This window comes from Sturnus vulgaris, chromosome 4 (genome assembly GCF_052056855.1).
Source record: "Sturnus vulgaris isolate bStuVul1 chromosome 4, bStuVul1.hap1, whole genome shotgun sequence".
In the NCBI taxonomy this organism is placed as follows: domain Eukaryota; kingdom Metazoa; phylum Chordata; class Aves; order Passeriformes; family Sturnidae; genus Sturnus; species Sturnus vulgaris.
In genome coordinates this window covers 72,930,526-72,946,308 of record NC_142246.1, presented here as the reverse complement: position 1 = coordinate 72,946,308, position 15,783 = coordinate 72,930,526, and the positions used below count along the sequence as shown (strand labels likewise).

At 48.3% G+C, this 15,783-nt stretch overlaps 2 protein-coding genes across 2 annotated transcripts; both read right to left on the bottom strand.

The window, feature by feature from the left end:
• Nucleotides 1-480: 480 nt before the first annotated feature.
• Nucleotides 481-4,525, bottom strand: RCHY1 (ring finger and CHY zinc finger domain containing 1). The gene is made up of 9 exons (XM_014884872.2): nt 4,373-4,525; nt 4,168-4,287; nt 3,356-3,471; nt 3,211-3,289; nt 2,919-2,963; nt 2,758-2,816; nt 2,407-2,433; nt 2,024-2,144; nt 481-1,800 (listed from the first exon to the last, which is right to left on the bottom strand). The coding sequence occupies exons 1-9, from the start codon at nt 4,490-4,492 to the stop codon at nt 1,672-1,674; spliced, it is 816 nt and encodes a 271-aa protein (XP_014740358.1). The 5' UTR covers nt 4,493-4,525; the 3' UTR covers nt 481-1,671.
• Nucleotides 4,526-5,811: 1,286 nt separating this feature from the next.
• Nucleotides 5,812-14,503, bottom strand: CDKL2 (cyclin dependent kinase like 2). Its single transcript, XM_088164299.1, has 13 exons — nt 14,212-14,503; nt 11,914-12,108; nt 11,463-11,641; nt 11,228-11,340; nt 10,913-11,052; nt 10,520-10,608; nt 9,923-10,049; nt 9,024-9,292; nt 8,756-8,846; nt 7,879-7,990; nt 7,662-7,768; nt 7,289-7,381; nt 5,812-6,819 (listed from the first exon to the last, which is right to left on the bottom strand). Exons 1-12 carry the CDS (start codon nt 14,377-14,379, stop codon nt 7,322-7,324), a joined length of 1,650 nt encoding a protein of 549 aa, XP_088020425.1. The 5' UTR covers nt 14,380-14,503; the 3' UTR covers nt 5,812-6,819; nt 7,289-7,321.
• Nucleotides 14,504-15,783: the final 1,280 nt, after the last annotated feature.

Here is a 15,783-nt window from a genome sequence, read left to right as displayed (position 1 = left end):
ATTTTCTTTCAGCCTCCTCTTGTGGTTGGAACCCAAACAAGAATATTCCAATTAATAACTGGAATAGAATTGGCTTCTCATTTAATAGTGAACCTGCTTGGTTGTGGACTTGACCAGCATGGTTTTACCATTAGCAATACACTCCAAGGCTACTTGGCCAGAGTTTTCTGGGATGACAACTCCTGCAGGCCGATGGGAGCCCCACTGGCACTTCCAGGCTTACCTGGGAGCAGGTCTCCATCCAGGAAAGCAGGTGGAGTCACCAGGTGCCACCCAATGCAGCAGGGAGTCTTGCTTGTACCACAGAACAAAAATATAAAAACACAGGAGCTTGTAAAAAATTAAGCACTTATTTTCCTAACGGTGTCTCAGGCCTCACACCTCCCCACATCCAAGCATTTTTCAGCACTGAATCATGGTTTAAACTCAGCTGGGAATTTCCAGGAGTACGTGTGTGAAAGAAGAGCACATCACGCACAGTGTCATTTGTTTATTTTAATAGAGACCTTATTTTACATTTATTTATAGCAGTGAGAAAAGAGCTCCAGAAAAAGATACCCCAGTCAAGGCAAGCTACAATAGCTATCATCCAAATCCTAAATATTCCATAGAGAAAGGAACACTGTCGGATTAAGAAAAGCTCATTTTACAACAGACCAAGTTAAAAATGAGTAGATGCAATCCGAAGAGTAACTGACCCTTTTTTGTATCTTATTACTGTAAAGTATCTGCATGTGAAATTCACAGAAATCAAGAACTTTCTGCAATATTTAAGACTGCAAAACACCTCAGGCAGGACGTTACATAAAGAAGGGTGTGGTTGGGGTTTTTGTTTCTTTTAAAAGGCAGTATCTTGCCCCCCCATTCTCTCCCCCCAGCGAAGTTGTATCATTAACAAATGCCAAAAACACAAAAAATTGGTTCCTGCACTATTGGAATGCATCTGGACTGCTGTTATTTCAGTGAACATCTCAGGCCCAGCCTGATGTGAAGGATGTGCTTCACTTTGGGTACCTGAACCAGCAAAATTGAGCTATGTATGTGTCAAAAACCCTACAGCACCTCAGCCTTTGCCACGGCAACATGAGGAAGAAATGGGGAAAAAAGCTTCAGCTGACAAAGGAATGTGAGTGAAGGGACAGCAGCGAGTCAGGACGGGGGTCCAGGAGAAAAAGGGGGGCTTTGCACCTGGATCTTCTGGCTGTTCATCCCAGTAGGCAGCCAACAATTCCCTTGTTTCGAGGGAATTCTGTACACGCAGGTGACAATGCATGAAGGGAGCCAAGGATGCCACTCCTGCCCGCTGCCCCTGGGCAGTGCTAGCTGCGGGGTCCTGGCACACACATCATTCCCAGGGAACAGCATGTCCTCACACACAACCCTGTGGATGGTGGTGCCTCTCAAAGTGACCCATTTTTCCTGGCAGCTGCAGCCCCGAGAGCTGCATCTCCACCTCCCTTCCCCTTCAGCTGCCCCAAAACTCCTCCTGCTGCTGCATCAGCTGCTGGTCACATCTCCTCGTGCTGCTCATCTGCCTCCTCCCTGACGCAATAAAGGACTCCTTGAACCTGGAATACTGGAATTCTTACTGCCAAGAGCTGCTTCGTTAGCACGACAGTCTCTCCCAGGGCCCGGCGTTCCCGGTCCGGCCGAACGCCGCGCGTATCCCGGTCACTGCTCCTCCAAGGACAGCCGGCCCCGCCCGTCCTGGGCGGTGTTGTACGACTCACAGCTCTGGCACTTCATGCCCAGGAGGTGGAACTGCACCGTGGAGCGGGCACTGCAGTCGTTGCAAAGGATCTGCACGCACACAGGGAAGGGAGGGAGAGGCTGCAGCACCGGCGGTGTGTGTATAGAAACAGCAATGATGAACACCCCGAGCCTACACGTCACTTTTCCTCACCATTCCCCACCCCTTGGCCTGACTTCTGATCCAGCACAGGTCCCTGGTGCCCTCTACCGCCAGTAACTCCGAGGCACAGCTCCATGAAAACCAAGCAAGGGTGCAAGGCTGAGCTCTTACCTCCACCATCATGTTCTGGTACTCCGTGGGCATGGGAGTCTGTGCCACTTCATTGTCCAGCTGGCGCCAGTACCTGGTCATGTCCAGTGCTGAGTGCATGCACAAAGGACACCTGTAGCCTCTGGCAGAAAGAGGGGGAAATGTCTAAATCAGAAGATGAAGCCAGGCCATGAAACAAGTCCATCCATAAGGACAAGTTTCATGTTGCACCAGGCAAACAAACACCACGAAACAGCAAGTTCTTGCAAACAGAATTGGAAATTAAATGCCCCTTATTCCTTTAGGAGCTGTCTTTAAGTTACTTGGTAAAAAATTAGCATAATGACTTTTACCTCTCGAAGCAATATATTTAAACTAGGATAATGTCAAGAGGAAATACTTACTCCTTCAGCATTTCTTCATAACATGTTCTGAAAAAAGAAAAACGGGTCAGTAAGAACGGAATTACTGACAGGTAACACACCTGGACTGCACAAAGGGAATAAGCCACACAGGTATCCCCAAGGCAGAAATTAAAAGCATCCCTAGGCCAAGTGACAGGAGAGCTTCCCACTGTCAAAACTGACTGAGAAGGAAGACAACCCCCCTAAAGAAAATATTTCCTGGTGCACCAGCTGTCCCCACAGTGCAGGTCCCTCAGAAACCAGCTGTAAGCAGCTGATACAGACAATGCTGTTGAATAAACACCCAACACAATGCTGCACATATTTCCCTTTCTCAGGTGTCTGCTTTACCTGTGAAGAAGGTGTCCACAAGGCAGAACGTGGGCTCCAACACGAGATGTGTGAATATCCTGTTTGGAGACAAATATAAGACAAAAGAGAAGAAAACTAATTCAGACACAGTCAAAAACAGGGCCACAGAGCTATCCAGGAGATGAAGAGAAGCTGCTCACCTCCAAACATATTGGGCAGTCCTGCCTGGAGACGTTTTCAATACACTTTGCAAATGGAAAAAGAGAAGAAAAAGTTATTCTGCTGTACAGTTTCTATATTGTAAAGTTCCAATAGGTAAAATTTCTTATGTCTTCAATTAGTGGCATCTGTGTTGCTGTTAGTTGAATTTAGAGAAGAAGAATCCACAGCTCTCCCTGTTCCTGTGGCCTCAGATGGGGCTGAGGCACATCCAGCTTCATGTTCAAGGTGTTGCTATCTTTTAAGATGCAGAGGTAAGCAGTGTATCCTCACCTTGTGCTTCCCTTGGAGATTTGTGCTCAGGCACAAATTACACTTGGAGCAGTGGAAGAAATCCTCCTTGGGGCCAATCCTGTGGAGAGAGGTGTCAGGGCAGGGCTGGTCCCCGTGGAGCCGAGCCCCCCCCGCCCGCACACACCTGCAGATGCCGCACTCCTCGCAGTGGTATTGCTTCTTGTCACGGTCAAACAGGTGGCAGATGTCACAGTAGTACTCCCCAAAGAGGTTGCCACAGCCCTCGCAGCGCTGCTGGACCTGAGGGGACAGGAACATCCTGGGTGCTGCATCCAGTTCCAGGCTCCAAGAAGGGTGTGGAGCTCCTAGAGCAAGGCCTGAGAGCTGGGAAGTTACCGACAGACTGGAGCATCTCTCTTAGGAGGACAGGCTGAGGGAGCTGGGCCTGTTCAGCCTTGATAAGGGATAGCTGAGGGGATCTAATCCATGTCTGGAGGGACGTGGAAGGCGCCAAGAGGATGGAATCAGCCTTTGCTCTGTGGTGCCCAGAAACAGGCCAAGAGGCAATGGGCAGAAGCTTATACACAGGCAGTTCCACCCGAACAGGAGGAAAAGCTTCCTTCCTGTGCTCTGCAACAGGCTGACCAGAGAAGCTGTAGAGTCTCCCTCACTGGAGATATTCCAGAACCACCTGGACACAACCCTGTGCCATATGCTCTGTGATCACAGCATATCCTGAGTTGGAAAGGGACCCACGAGGTTCATTATATCCAACGCTTAGCCCTGCACAGGACAGCTCCAAGCATCCCACCAGGAGCCAGAGAGCACTGTCCAAATGCCTCTTGCCCTCCGCCAGGATTCCGGCCGTGCCATTTCCTGGGAAGCCTGCTCCAGTGCCTCACAATAGCAGCAGGGAGGTGGATGCGGATGACCCAGCATTCCAGGGAGCGATCCCTCCCGAACCGAGCCCTGCCGTGACCCCACTCCCGGACCCACCTTCTGCAGGAGGCGGCAGCGGATGCACTGCACCTCGGACACCCGGAACCGGTCCAGCTGGTGCTGCTCGGCGGCGTCGTGGCACAGCCGGCACGGGTACAGCTTCCCGCAGCACGGTGCCTGGGAAAGGAAGGACACGGCTTGGATCGGGGTAAGGATCGGCCACCACCGCAGCCACGGCACAGCCAGCCCCCCGCTCACCCACCCGCAGCCGGCAGCCCCGCCGGTAGTGCTCGCATCCCTGCTTGCATCCCGGCTCGCATCCCTGCTTGCATCCCGGCTCGCATCCCTGCTCACTCCCCTCCGACCCCCCGGCCGTGGCCATGGCCGCCGCCTGGCCCCGCTCCTCCCTTTCCGTTTCCTCACAGCTGGTTCCGGAGGATTTGGAGTTTTGGAAATATATTTCGCGGTTCGCTTCTCACTGAAGCCTGTGTAGAGCTGGAGGGGAGCTCTGGAGATCACCCAGTCCAACCTCCCTGCCAAGGCAGGGTCAGCCAGGGCAGGTGACACAGCACCACGTCCAGGTGGGCTGGGAATGTCTCCAGAGAGAGAGACTCCACGACGAATCACAGAATATACCGAGTGGGAAGGGATCCCTGAAGGATCATCGACTCCAGCTCCTGGCCCTGCACAGGACACCGCACCAATCCCACCAGGTGCCTGAGAGCCTTGTCCAAATGCCCCTTGAGCTCTGTCAAGCTTGGTGCTGTGACCACTGCCTGGGGGAGCCTGTGCCAGTGCTCTGCCACCTCCATGGAAAGGAGTTCTGGAGGAAGCAGAGGGGAGACCTCACCACTGGACACAATCTCCTCCCGAGGGGAAGTGGAGGGGCAGCACCGGTCTCAGCTCTGGTGACAGTGACAGGACCCGAGGGAACAAGTGGAGCTGTGCCAGGGAGGGTTAGGTTGGATATTAGGAAAAGGTTCTTCACCCAGAGGGTGGCCGGGCACTGACCAAGCTCCCCAGGGCACTGGTCACAGCAGCAATCTTAGCAGAGCTCAAGGAGTGTTTGGACAAAGCTCTCAGGCACGAGGTGGGATTCCTAAAGTGTCCTGTGCAGGGCCAGGGATTGAACTCAACGATCCCCTGGGTCCCTTGCAACTGAGCAGATTCTGTGATTCTTCCTCATGTTGAGGTGGAACTCTTTGTGTTTTAGTTTCTGGCCATTGCTCCTTGTCCTGTTGCTGGGCACACCAAAAATCTGGCACCCACCTTGGAGATACTTGTATGGATTGATGAGATTCCTGCTGTCTTCTCTTCTCAAGATTGAGCAGGCCCAGGTCACACAGTCTCCCCTCCTGAGGAAGATGATGCAGACCCCTCATCTTCTTCGGCCTCCGCTGGACCCTCTCCAGTAGCTCCTTGTCTTTCTTGACCTGTAGAGCCCAGAACTGAACACAGCACTCCAGATGTGGCCTCACTAGGGCCAAATGGAAGATCACCTCCCTGGACCTGCTGGCCACACTCTTCCCCATGCAAAACCTTCCCCTTGAACCTTTCTTTCTCTCCCCCACACACCCAACTTTCTCCAAAAAACCTCCACTCTTCCCTCCCCAAACCTCTTTTTCCCCCCTGCATTTACCATGGCTACCTGACTGACTGCTGTGGCCAAGTGGAGCATCCACTATGGGGGACAGTCAAGCCTGGAACTGGAAGATGTTTTTATTTACAAATGAAATGTACATGTCAAGAGACAGCATAGAGACAAATCCCTAAAGACAATGACTTCAGACCATATTCTGCCATGATCCATCAATGGGAAAGGCTGTATTTTGTGGAAAAATAAGTTCCAAAGTCAATGACACCATAGGAGTTGTGACAGGTGATGGAAAACAGTTGTGAGCAACACAGGGAACAGCCCCAAAATGACCACAGACAAACGAAGGGCAAATAAGCAAAAATTGTTTCCACACAGTCGAGTTTTACTGTCCCATTCTCCGAAGGGATCTAAAGGAATGATGACTTGACTTACTGAGACATTCCACTTGTCACCTGCATCACAGTTCACTATTCCACAGAGATATTCCTTCCTTCACCCCCAACAACAGCCAGACAACATACCCAGGTAAACACCCCAAAGACAACTGCCCAGACATGGGGTCAAAAATGTGAAGGGAAAAGGAACCACAAACAAAGCGACAAGTGCATTAGCAAGGGTTTCAAAGGAACAGCTGCAGCTTTGCACATTTAAATATTGCATTTCTTGCACAAACATCTTCTTCACTGTCAAGGCAAAGGTGCTTTTCAATCCAGATCAGGCAGCCGACCAAATTACGAGAATTTTGGCAGCTGCTTTCGTCACTATCCATTGAAAAAAAAACCTCTCACGCGGGCAGCAGCTGAACAAAAGAAAGCCCAGCTTCCTTCAAAATCGTCCAATCCAACTCCTGCCCTTGTCACACACCAATGAGCACTACTCCTCTCAGACAAGACCTGGCCCTAAGCCAGAAAAGTCAACATTCCAGGGGCTTTTTGCATGCAAGAAATCCAGCAGCAATGGTAGTGCAAGCTCCGTCCTCGGCCTGGACCCGAGCCACTTCCATGGCAGTCTGCTGCACCAACAGGAGTAAGGGATCCTCCTCTCCCCTGCAGACAGACCTGGCAGCTTTAGCCCCTGGAAACTCAGATGGATTGTTCCCACTGCTCAGTCACCTGCATCAAGAGGAGAAAAGGAGAATGACTCTGGACAGACTAACAAAACACAGAGGTGCTCCCTGGAGAAAGGCTTTATTATGTTAGACATCCTTACTTTGCTGAAGCTGTGCACTTAGACCTCTGTGTTTCACAGATGAGAAAACCTGAGTTGTTTTTTCCCCTCCTCACATGCAGGCAGCCAGCTTCCCCTCTTTTTGTTGTTCTACCAGCTTGCTCAACCCCCTAAGTTTGTGAGCTGCTTCGTTTCCAACCCCAATGCCCAGCACCCCAGGTCAGGAAAATTATTTACCAGGAACAGCAAGCTGTGTACTGCCCTCAGTAAGAAGTCTGTCATAGCTGCATGTCCTGACCAAGAAGGTGAAGTATAAAAGAATGTTCCTATTGCACTTCCCATCCCCAGTAAGTGTTCATGAAACCATCCATTCAGAAGCCCCCAGCAGGCCAGACAGCAGAAATGAAAGCCCACCTTGTACAGGCAGGTATGACCCTCTCCCCAGGACTAGTGCTCGACCCTGGGGAAGTTGGCTTCTGATGCATCTGGCATCAAGGTCCCTGACAGCTGTAAATTGGGAAAGAATGAGACAGGATCAATTCCCAAGTGTAGCATAAACAGAGAAAACAATCAGACACAGCCTTGTAAAGACACACGCAATGCAAACACCTAACTTAAAACAAATCTGTTCTTTGGTCAAATCAGGCTTCAAAAATGCTCCCCCAGTGTAAGACTTACGACCTCAATGCGAATTCTGCTCCTCTACGAACTCTGTGGGCCATGCTGTTGAGAAAGTGACAAACCAAACAAATACAGAGCAGCACAAACCACTTTATTGCCTTGATACCTGCTGTGAAGCCAGACTCGAGTTATGAAGGTCGATAGCAGCGAGGGAGGGGACTCGGGACTCTGCAAATGTTCTATTTTCCTTTTTCAGAAATCTAGGATGCCGAGCTGCAAAACACAACCAAGGCATGCCATGTTAAGGGAGTGAGAGCTGACACACTGCTTCCTGATGCTGGTTTGGTACCCAGGTTTTATTTAGAGGACTTCAAAGTTCCTACCTTCCGCTCCTCTCAGCTCGGGGAGATGACTCAGTTCTGGCAAACGCACGTTTGTCTTGAGGAATTCCCATTTTTTCTTACTTGCCTGAATGGGGGGTTTCTCATTAGTAACCTGTAATCAAGGGCATATGGAACAGCTCATAAAAATATAGGAAAAAATAAAGCTATTTTCAAGCTTAAAAAAAAAGCAGTAACACAGCAATGTTCTGATGTAGTTGGAATTTGTATAAGAGTGAGACAAAAGACTCTGATGTGTGTGAAGGAATTCAACCAGCTCAAGTGCTATTTATACATAAGCAATGGAAAAGCAACAGCAGAATAAAAACAATCATCTAAGTGAGGCTGCTTCTGGAGAGATAAAATACAGCACTTGGAGAATGGCTGGGATTAGTTATCTGGAAAAAGGCAAATGTTCCTGCCTGGCATGGTAATAATCATGCCTAGGTAGTGAGATCAGAGGAAAACTTTCCATTTCACTTGTTTTCCTTATCAATTTTTAGTGCATTTATGACATGACTAAGTAAGGCCCTGGCTGCATTAAATCCAAACCCTCAGTTCTGCTTCAGTAGCACAGCACACACGGTCTATCTTTCCTGGCCAGGCAGGAGACCATGGATACATTCCAAATTTCACAGATACCCTATGCTGGACTGCTCCCCTCATTTAAAATTGTTTTCTGACAAAAAATTTATTTTATGTAAGAACTATTAGCAAGCGATAATGAACAAAAAATCTGCAGGAAAAAAAGGGTAACAAAACCAGTATTTCTAGTGGGGAGTTATGGTGAAAGATGGATCAGATGGAGTTCTTGAGAAGACAACACATAACTGAATTTATTTTTGTTTGGCCAAGGGGGACAGACAGACAGACGACTCACCGGTGTCAAGCTGACACTGCAACGGGCCAGTGGAGAAGGCTTGTGTGCCTTCAGCAATGGGTTCAAGTATTTTTTACTCTTTCCATCAAGTCTGGAATCAAAAATGCCCCGAAGCTGTTATTCTCTTGGGTAACACAGTGAATATAAAGCAACAGATGCAAGGTATCCCAAACCCCACGTCGTGCAAATATTCCCACATCTTCACCCTGCACCTCCCAGGACAGCACAGCAATGATGGATACAAGCTCTCCTAGCTCTGCTCCCATACCTGTAATTAAGGTTCCCAGGCCCAGAACCCATCCCAAAGGTAGGAGAGAAGTTCTGATTGATGGGAGGGATAATTGTGCCCGGGTTCTTGGCATAGTCCAAGCTGCTGCTGGAATCTCTCAGGTTGGTCTGAGGGCTGAATTTAAATGGGTTGGTTGTGGTGTCGTAGAGGAAGCCCAGCTTGGATTGATCTGCTTTCTCTGCATCAGCTTTACAGGGCTTGGGCTTCACCAGCTTTCCATCTTTGGTCCTTGGTCCCATGTTGAAATCCTGCTTGGGAAGATAAACATCATCTTTCCTTACAGTCATAAGGAAAAAGCAGTTTACAGCAGTGCATGTAGGAAAAAAAAACATGTCAGAAGCCTACATGTGCATGATTCTACAAGAATCTAATGGAGATGGAATTGGTTTTGTTAGAAAATCTCTGCTTTCCATCAAACAGGAGAAAACTTGTCAGGGTTCCAGCACTCTCTGTAAATAAGTCACTTGAGACTGGAATCAGAAATGGAGGAAAACCAGCTGTATCCTGTGTCTCTTCCATAGAAATTAAATAAAAACTCATCCCAATGTCAACTCAAAGTCACTCTGAAACTCCTTGGTACACAGCTGAAAGGAAAATTTTTAATTTTGGAGACAGGGCTTTAAAACAGGTAAACAGCAGCATAAAGCATGTTTCCATTATTCACGACTTATGCTGCCCAAGTGATTCACCCTTCAGCTCTGTATTGCCAGGAACTGCACCACTGTGTGGTTCACCTGCAAGGGACTGGACAAAGAGCCACCTGCACACTCCCAAGCTATTTCCTAGGAATTTAAACTGCTGACCTATTTTAAAACCAGTGATTTTAAAACATGAGGAAGAAAAAAAAATACAAGTTTGGAAAACACAGATGGACCAACCTGGACGTTGATCATTTTTCTTTCTTCTAAAACATCATCTTTGTCCCTTTTAATTATTCTATATTTTTTTTGGAACTGGTGGTCTCTGGCATCTTTCTGGATCTTTTGTTTAAGCTCCTGAGTAAATCTACATTCCATAAAAGGAGAAAGGAAAAAGAATATACAAGGGCTTCTGTTAATATCATCATCAGTTGTTAAAAGCCCAGGCTCCTATAGCCTTTGAAATAGTAAAACAAACTGTGCCTTTTAACTAATGAGAAGCCAAATGTAATGTATACATTAAACTAAATAAAATCTTCAGCACACATTTTTCACAATACAGCAAAATAAAAGTGTTTGCATTTGTTGCAGATGCAGAGAGTGAATACAGTGTAAGACTGTACTACGAATATGGTGTGCCACTGATGAATTAATGTCCCAACAAGGTAAATGTGCCACTGCAACGTGTTCCCTTCCAATTGTTCTCCTGTTTCCAGGAAGGTCAAGCCAAAACAAACTAACACATTCAGCTCTGCAAACTCAGTGTGCAGTCTTCAAGCACAACTGTTTCACTTCTGTCTAACCTGAGGCTGCAGTGAGGAGGAAAGGAGCTTTTACCTTTCAGCAAAGCCGTCCTTGTTGAAGAAATCGCCCTGCAGGAGCTCGGCACAGGATGGTCTCTTGTCTGGGTCAATCTGCAAGCACTCCTGTCGAACCAATGTGAACAGGAGGAGGTAAACATACCAGGAATTAAACCAAGGCTTTGGCATGTCTGAGTGAAAGATCCCTGCAGGATATGCAGTGACCCCTTTGGCCCTGCAGTGCTGAGTGCCCCCAGCAGCCTGGACTGGAGCTCTGGTATCCTACGGCCCTCACCAAGCTGCCAACCCCAGCAGCTGCTCCCTGCATGGGGAGCTGAGAGAAAGGCACTTGAGCAGCCCTGTACTCAGCTGCACGAGGCAAAGGACAGGGAAACAGAGAAACATTCACAGGAAACAGTCAGTTAATTACCTTGGCTAAATCCAGTGCAGCAGGAGGGAGCTTGGGATAGCGTTTCTCCAGGGATTCGAGCTCCTTCACCTCAGGCAACTTCATGCCAGCAAAAAGGGGATTCTTATAGAATAACTCCTGATGTCTTGGAATTAAGTTACCTGGAATCATGCAAACAAAGCAACCACATGGAAAAATGCAGGCCAGTGAAACATTTGAGAGACTGAAATGCTGGGTCAGCACTGCAGGAAGGGGTTGTTATCTTCCCACTCATCAAAACAAATCTGAGCCCTTCATTCCTGAGCAAGCACGAGGAGCCTGGGGGACTCTTCTTACCCAGGCACTTGGTGATATGGAAGAGCTGGTCAATGTCTGAGTCTCCAGGGAAAAGGGGCTCTCCTGTAAGCATTTCTGTTATCAGGGTGCCAGTAGCCCACACGTCCACAGGCCTGGGGAGAAAAACCACCACCCCAGCTCAGCACAGCTTCATCGATCCAAAGGCTGATGGAGCAGATGGAGCATCCCCTCCATGCTCCCCAGAGCCCTTCCCAGCCTGGCAGGCCAGACTCACCTGCCATATTTGCTGTCCCCCACCAGCAGCTCTGGGGCTCTGTACCAGCGGGTGGCCACATAGTCTGTGTAAACTTCCCCAGGAGTGGCCAAGGGCCGGGCAAATCCGAAGTCACAGAGTTTCACGACTCCTGACTGGGAAACCAGTATGTTTTCTGGCTTAATATCCCGATGGATTATCTGCACAGAGAGCAACAAGTCAGGGTAAATTCTCTGTTTCTACATAGCAAACTGACTGGTTCAGCACAAAGTGTAGCTTTCTCATATTCAAGTAGGAAATCATAGGCTAACACAGAACCTCTAGTTTCAGACACATTTATTTTATGTATCTCTTTTCCTTTCCAGACAAAGCTCTATTTCTCTAAGTTCAAATATATATATAAATATATGCTTCTGTTCTAATATGCATCTATTGGTTTTAGCTGCAGAGCTGATTTCTTACACATACTTACATTATGGCTGTGACAAAAAGCAATTCCTCTCAAAATCTGGAATAAGTATTTCCGAACCCTGTCGTAGTCCAGTCCACTGGGAGAGGCCTCGAGGTCATCGAGCACTGTGTGATGCACAAATTCAAACACCAGGTACCACCTCTTCTTCCTTTTACACACATCCAGCAGGTTCACCAGATTCTCATGCCGGAGTTGCTGTCATAAAACAGGGAATGTTTAATGAGGGAAAACACTTACTTAGGGAAAACAATGAAGGGAAATTTTTTAAAAAAATTCTTGCAGGTAATTCTTTTTAACTGCAGTCCAGCTGGGACAGTACCAAAAAAAATGCAACTTGAATAAAAAGAAGAAAAAGCAGCTGTGTTTTCGAGTTATTTTGTCAGCGCGTTCCCAGCAGACAAGAATCCACTTCCAATCTGTTACACATTTATCACACACCAACATAAAAGGCCATGCTACAGAGCACAGTTATTTATTAGCTGGAGCCTGGCAGGGAAACATCACCGGAGGCTGCCTGGAGGCAGCACCAGAGCCCAGGGGTGTGACCCAGGAAAATGCAAAATGACTGCAGAGCACAGGGAATTGTAGGGGAAACTCTGCCAGTGCAGAGGCAGTGCCAGCCACCCTGCATCTCTGTCTGCCCAGATTTCTTAGAAGGTCTGACAAGAGAAGAATTTTTAAAGGATAATCAATAAAAGAAAAAGCTCTTTTCCAAAAAATTACTTATTCCTCACACAGGAGATCTGAAGAGGTTTTGCTGTTTTCAGACACAATCAAATCTCTGCCCAAACTCGAGAGAAAAAAAATATTAAAACCAAAGATTCACAGGGAACAATGGAAGGAACTACACAGAGATGAAACCTCCAGGTATTTATTTCCCCTGTGAGAAACCACCTTTCCCGAGCTGTATATGCAAATGTTCCCTTTTCTAAGATTCCACTCACCCAGGAAAACCAGTTAATTCCCAACACACCTGGGTGGTGCTCAGTAACTCAGTAACCTGGTGAGTCTGGCCAGTGGAGCAGGTACAATCCAGGCTCACACAGATTCACTTTAAAAGGGTTTGAGGGGATAATGCTTGGAGCTGCTGGCTGTGTCTTAAGCTCCAGCACATACATTTCTATTAACTCTAATTCTATAGCTCTTGCAGTAGTGGCAAATATCAGGTTTTTATCCCTTCAGTGCACAGGAACTGTAAGCTGGCAGTTTTAGGAAGAGACACTTGTGGCAGACAAGAGGACAGGACACACGTTTGCCAGCATTCCCACCTCTGAAACACCCCACATCACAGGAGTAGCTTGGATGCACTCCGAGTGTAGTAAGATCTTCCTTCTTTTTTTCTCTAAACACATCATCTGTGTCCCAATGTTTAAAACTCCTATTTGTGCCCATGCACAGGGACAAGCACTGCACATGGGACAAGCATTCCTTTGGGACAAGGGAAGCTTCTCTGGACAACCCATGCCAGTGCCTCACCACCCTCACAAGAAATAACTTTTTCCTCATATCCAATCAAAACCTACTCTCTTTCAGTTTGAATCCACTCCCCCTTGTCCTTCCCCCTTTCACCACAATACTGACACCACAATTATCAGTATTGACAAATATCCCGCACTCCAACAGAAAAATCCCACACTCCAACAGCAAAGGACACAGTGCCAGCTGGCTCCCACCTAGGGGCTCCACATAGTTCAGGGAATCTCATCGGAGTCCTCCTCCAGCCTCCTGCCTGCCAGCAAGGCGCCATGAAGAAAAATAAAACACAGGAAAACTTTCCTAGAAGCATTTCCCCCGGTGACACCGGCAGTCCCCAGCCCGCTTAGTGTCACACACCCAGGTCACCATTCACCCGCAGGCTTTAAAAGCTCAGCGCTTCTTCTATTTTCTTTCTATTTTCAGCAAATCCACAGCAGCCAAGGACAAGCATTTGGGACAGAGGGACAGCTACCGCCAGGAGGCAACAGAGACCGTGGGCCGTTCCCATTGCCGCCAAACATCACCAGGCTTTCCTTATCCAGGATTCACCAGGTGAACCCAGCACGGCACTCAGGCAAAGGGAAAAGCACCTCTGCGAGGCTACGGCACAAAAAGGTTCAATTAATCTAGCAGGGCTTGGCCGAACGTGGAAATTCAAGCGGGGTCCCAAGCGGGTCTCTCCTGGCCTGGACTCTGTGGGTGACACTCGCTGAAAGCTGCCCAGAGCCGCTGTGCTGCGACACAACCCGAGCCGCCAATTTAAACACAAAACCTTTACAATCCAAGCACAGAACCGCTGAGGAGGGGTCCCGCCAGCCTCACCTTGAGCAGTTTGATTTCCCTCAGGGCGATTTTCCTCACCGCCGCGTCGTCGTCGCCCTCCAGGAACTTCTTGACGGCCACGATCTGCCCGCTCTCCCTGTTCCTGCACTTGGTCACCACCCCGTAGCTGCCTTCCCCCACCAGCCCCAGCACCTGGTACTTGTCCATGGCCGGGGCGGGAGGGCCCGGGCCCTGTGGCAGGACGCCCCGGGATGCAGGGACAGGAGCGGGATGGAGGCACCGCGGACGGCGGCGGTTCCCGACCCAACGCGTCGTTACTGCGGCAACGGCCCGCCGTAAAGCGCGGCCACGGCCCGCCGTAAAGCGCGGGTCCCGCCTGTCGCGAAAGGCGCGTGGAGCCTTGCTTGGTTTATAAAGAGTAAAAAGGCACAATAAAATATTTTAGGAATAAAATGTTATAAAGGCTGCTTTCTTAAAGCCGCTAGGGTAAAGCGTGCTAAGCATCTTGTCTCCTGTGCGGTGGGCTGAGTGACATGTTAAAAACGCAGCCTGAATCCATGTAATATTCCCTGTGCGGTTGGGAGGCTACTGGTGTTGCTAAGGATAAGCCGTGAAAAAGGCGGAATAATTTGGTTTTAGATGTATGTGCCAGTGGCCTTACTGTGCAGTTTATCTTACAAAATTGGCAATGTTTGCACATTTTATTTGCAACTTAACACCACGCATGAACCTGTTCCCTTTAAGAAGAAGGAAAGCTGAAGCATCCCTGTGGGTTTACTCCTGGAGACTTCAGCCAATAAATACATTCTTAATCCAGCATCCCCTTGTCCTTTCCATCCAGTGGTGGATGTAGCAACCCATGATGGTCCTCTGCTAACACTGACTTCTCATGTTCTGGGCAGGAGTGGCATGGCAGGAGATGTGTAGCAAAATCCCACCAGGAACAAAGTGCAGAAACAAAGGCATTTAGCTTGGATATTCCCAATATTCCCGCCTCAATTTGGTGGCCTCTATTTCACAGCTGAGGGTACTGTGGAAAAAAAAGGTGTTCCATTTTTCTGAACAAATTTATGAACACCTGTCACGCTAGAATACTGCAACATTCCTCTTTGGGAAAGAAGGGCTATATACCTTGTCAAAATGTCAATTTCCTGGAAAACAGTGTAATGAGGAATCATATATCCCAATAACATTTTCTGGAACCTTCATTGTGTTCCTCCTGAGTCACATCATCGATATGCATCACCCTCTGTAATTAATTCCTGGTTGCTTTTATGTCTCCTTCACCCTCATTCTCTGTCCCTACATGCAATCACAGTAATGCACCTTTCCAGGCTGACCTCACATTTCCAGGGAAAGGAAAACATCGGAGTGTGGTTGGCAGTGATTTATTACATTGCTCCTACCTTCCACTGCTCATCACTATTGTAGCAAGTAGCTCCTCTGGGTCCTGGCATCTATCCTGTGCTGCTAATGGAGAGCTGACTCGGAATCCAATTAACTCTTCTGCTGCTGAGATACTTTTGGGACTGTTCAATAGAAAGGAGCAAACCACGCATTTGTAATGACACCATTAACTTACCAAGGACAAGGGGGAATGGATTCAAACTG

Bases quoted from the DNA above. Each gene is read 5' to 3' on its own strand.
- RCHY1 (XM_014884872.2), bottom strand. From the start codon at position 4,492: ATGGCCACGGCCGGGGGGTCGGAGGGGAGTGAGCAGGGATGCGAGCCG. The intron at 4,288-4,372 runs GTGGGTGAGCGG...TTCCTTTCCCAG, and splicing joins GGCGGGGCTGCCGGCTGCGG to GCACCGTGCTGCGGGAAGCT. The intron at 2,964-3,210 runs GTGAGGATACAC...CCATTTGCAAAG, and splicing joins ATCTCCAAGGGAAGCACAAG to TGTATTGAAAACGTCTCCAG.
- CDKL2 (XM_088164299.1), bottom strand. From the start codon at position 14,379: ATGGACAAGTACCAGGTGCTGGGGCTGGTGGGGGAAGGCAGCTACGGG. The intron at 10,050-10,519 runs GTAAAAGCTCCT...TATGGAATGTAG, and splicing joins AAGGACGGCTTTGCTGAAAG to ATTTACTCAGGAGCTTAAAC. The intron at 7,769-7,878 runs GTAGGAACTTTG...TGTGTTTTGCAG, and splicing joins CGAGCTGAGAGGAGCGGAAG to CTCGGCATCCTAGATTTCTG.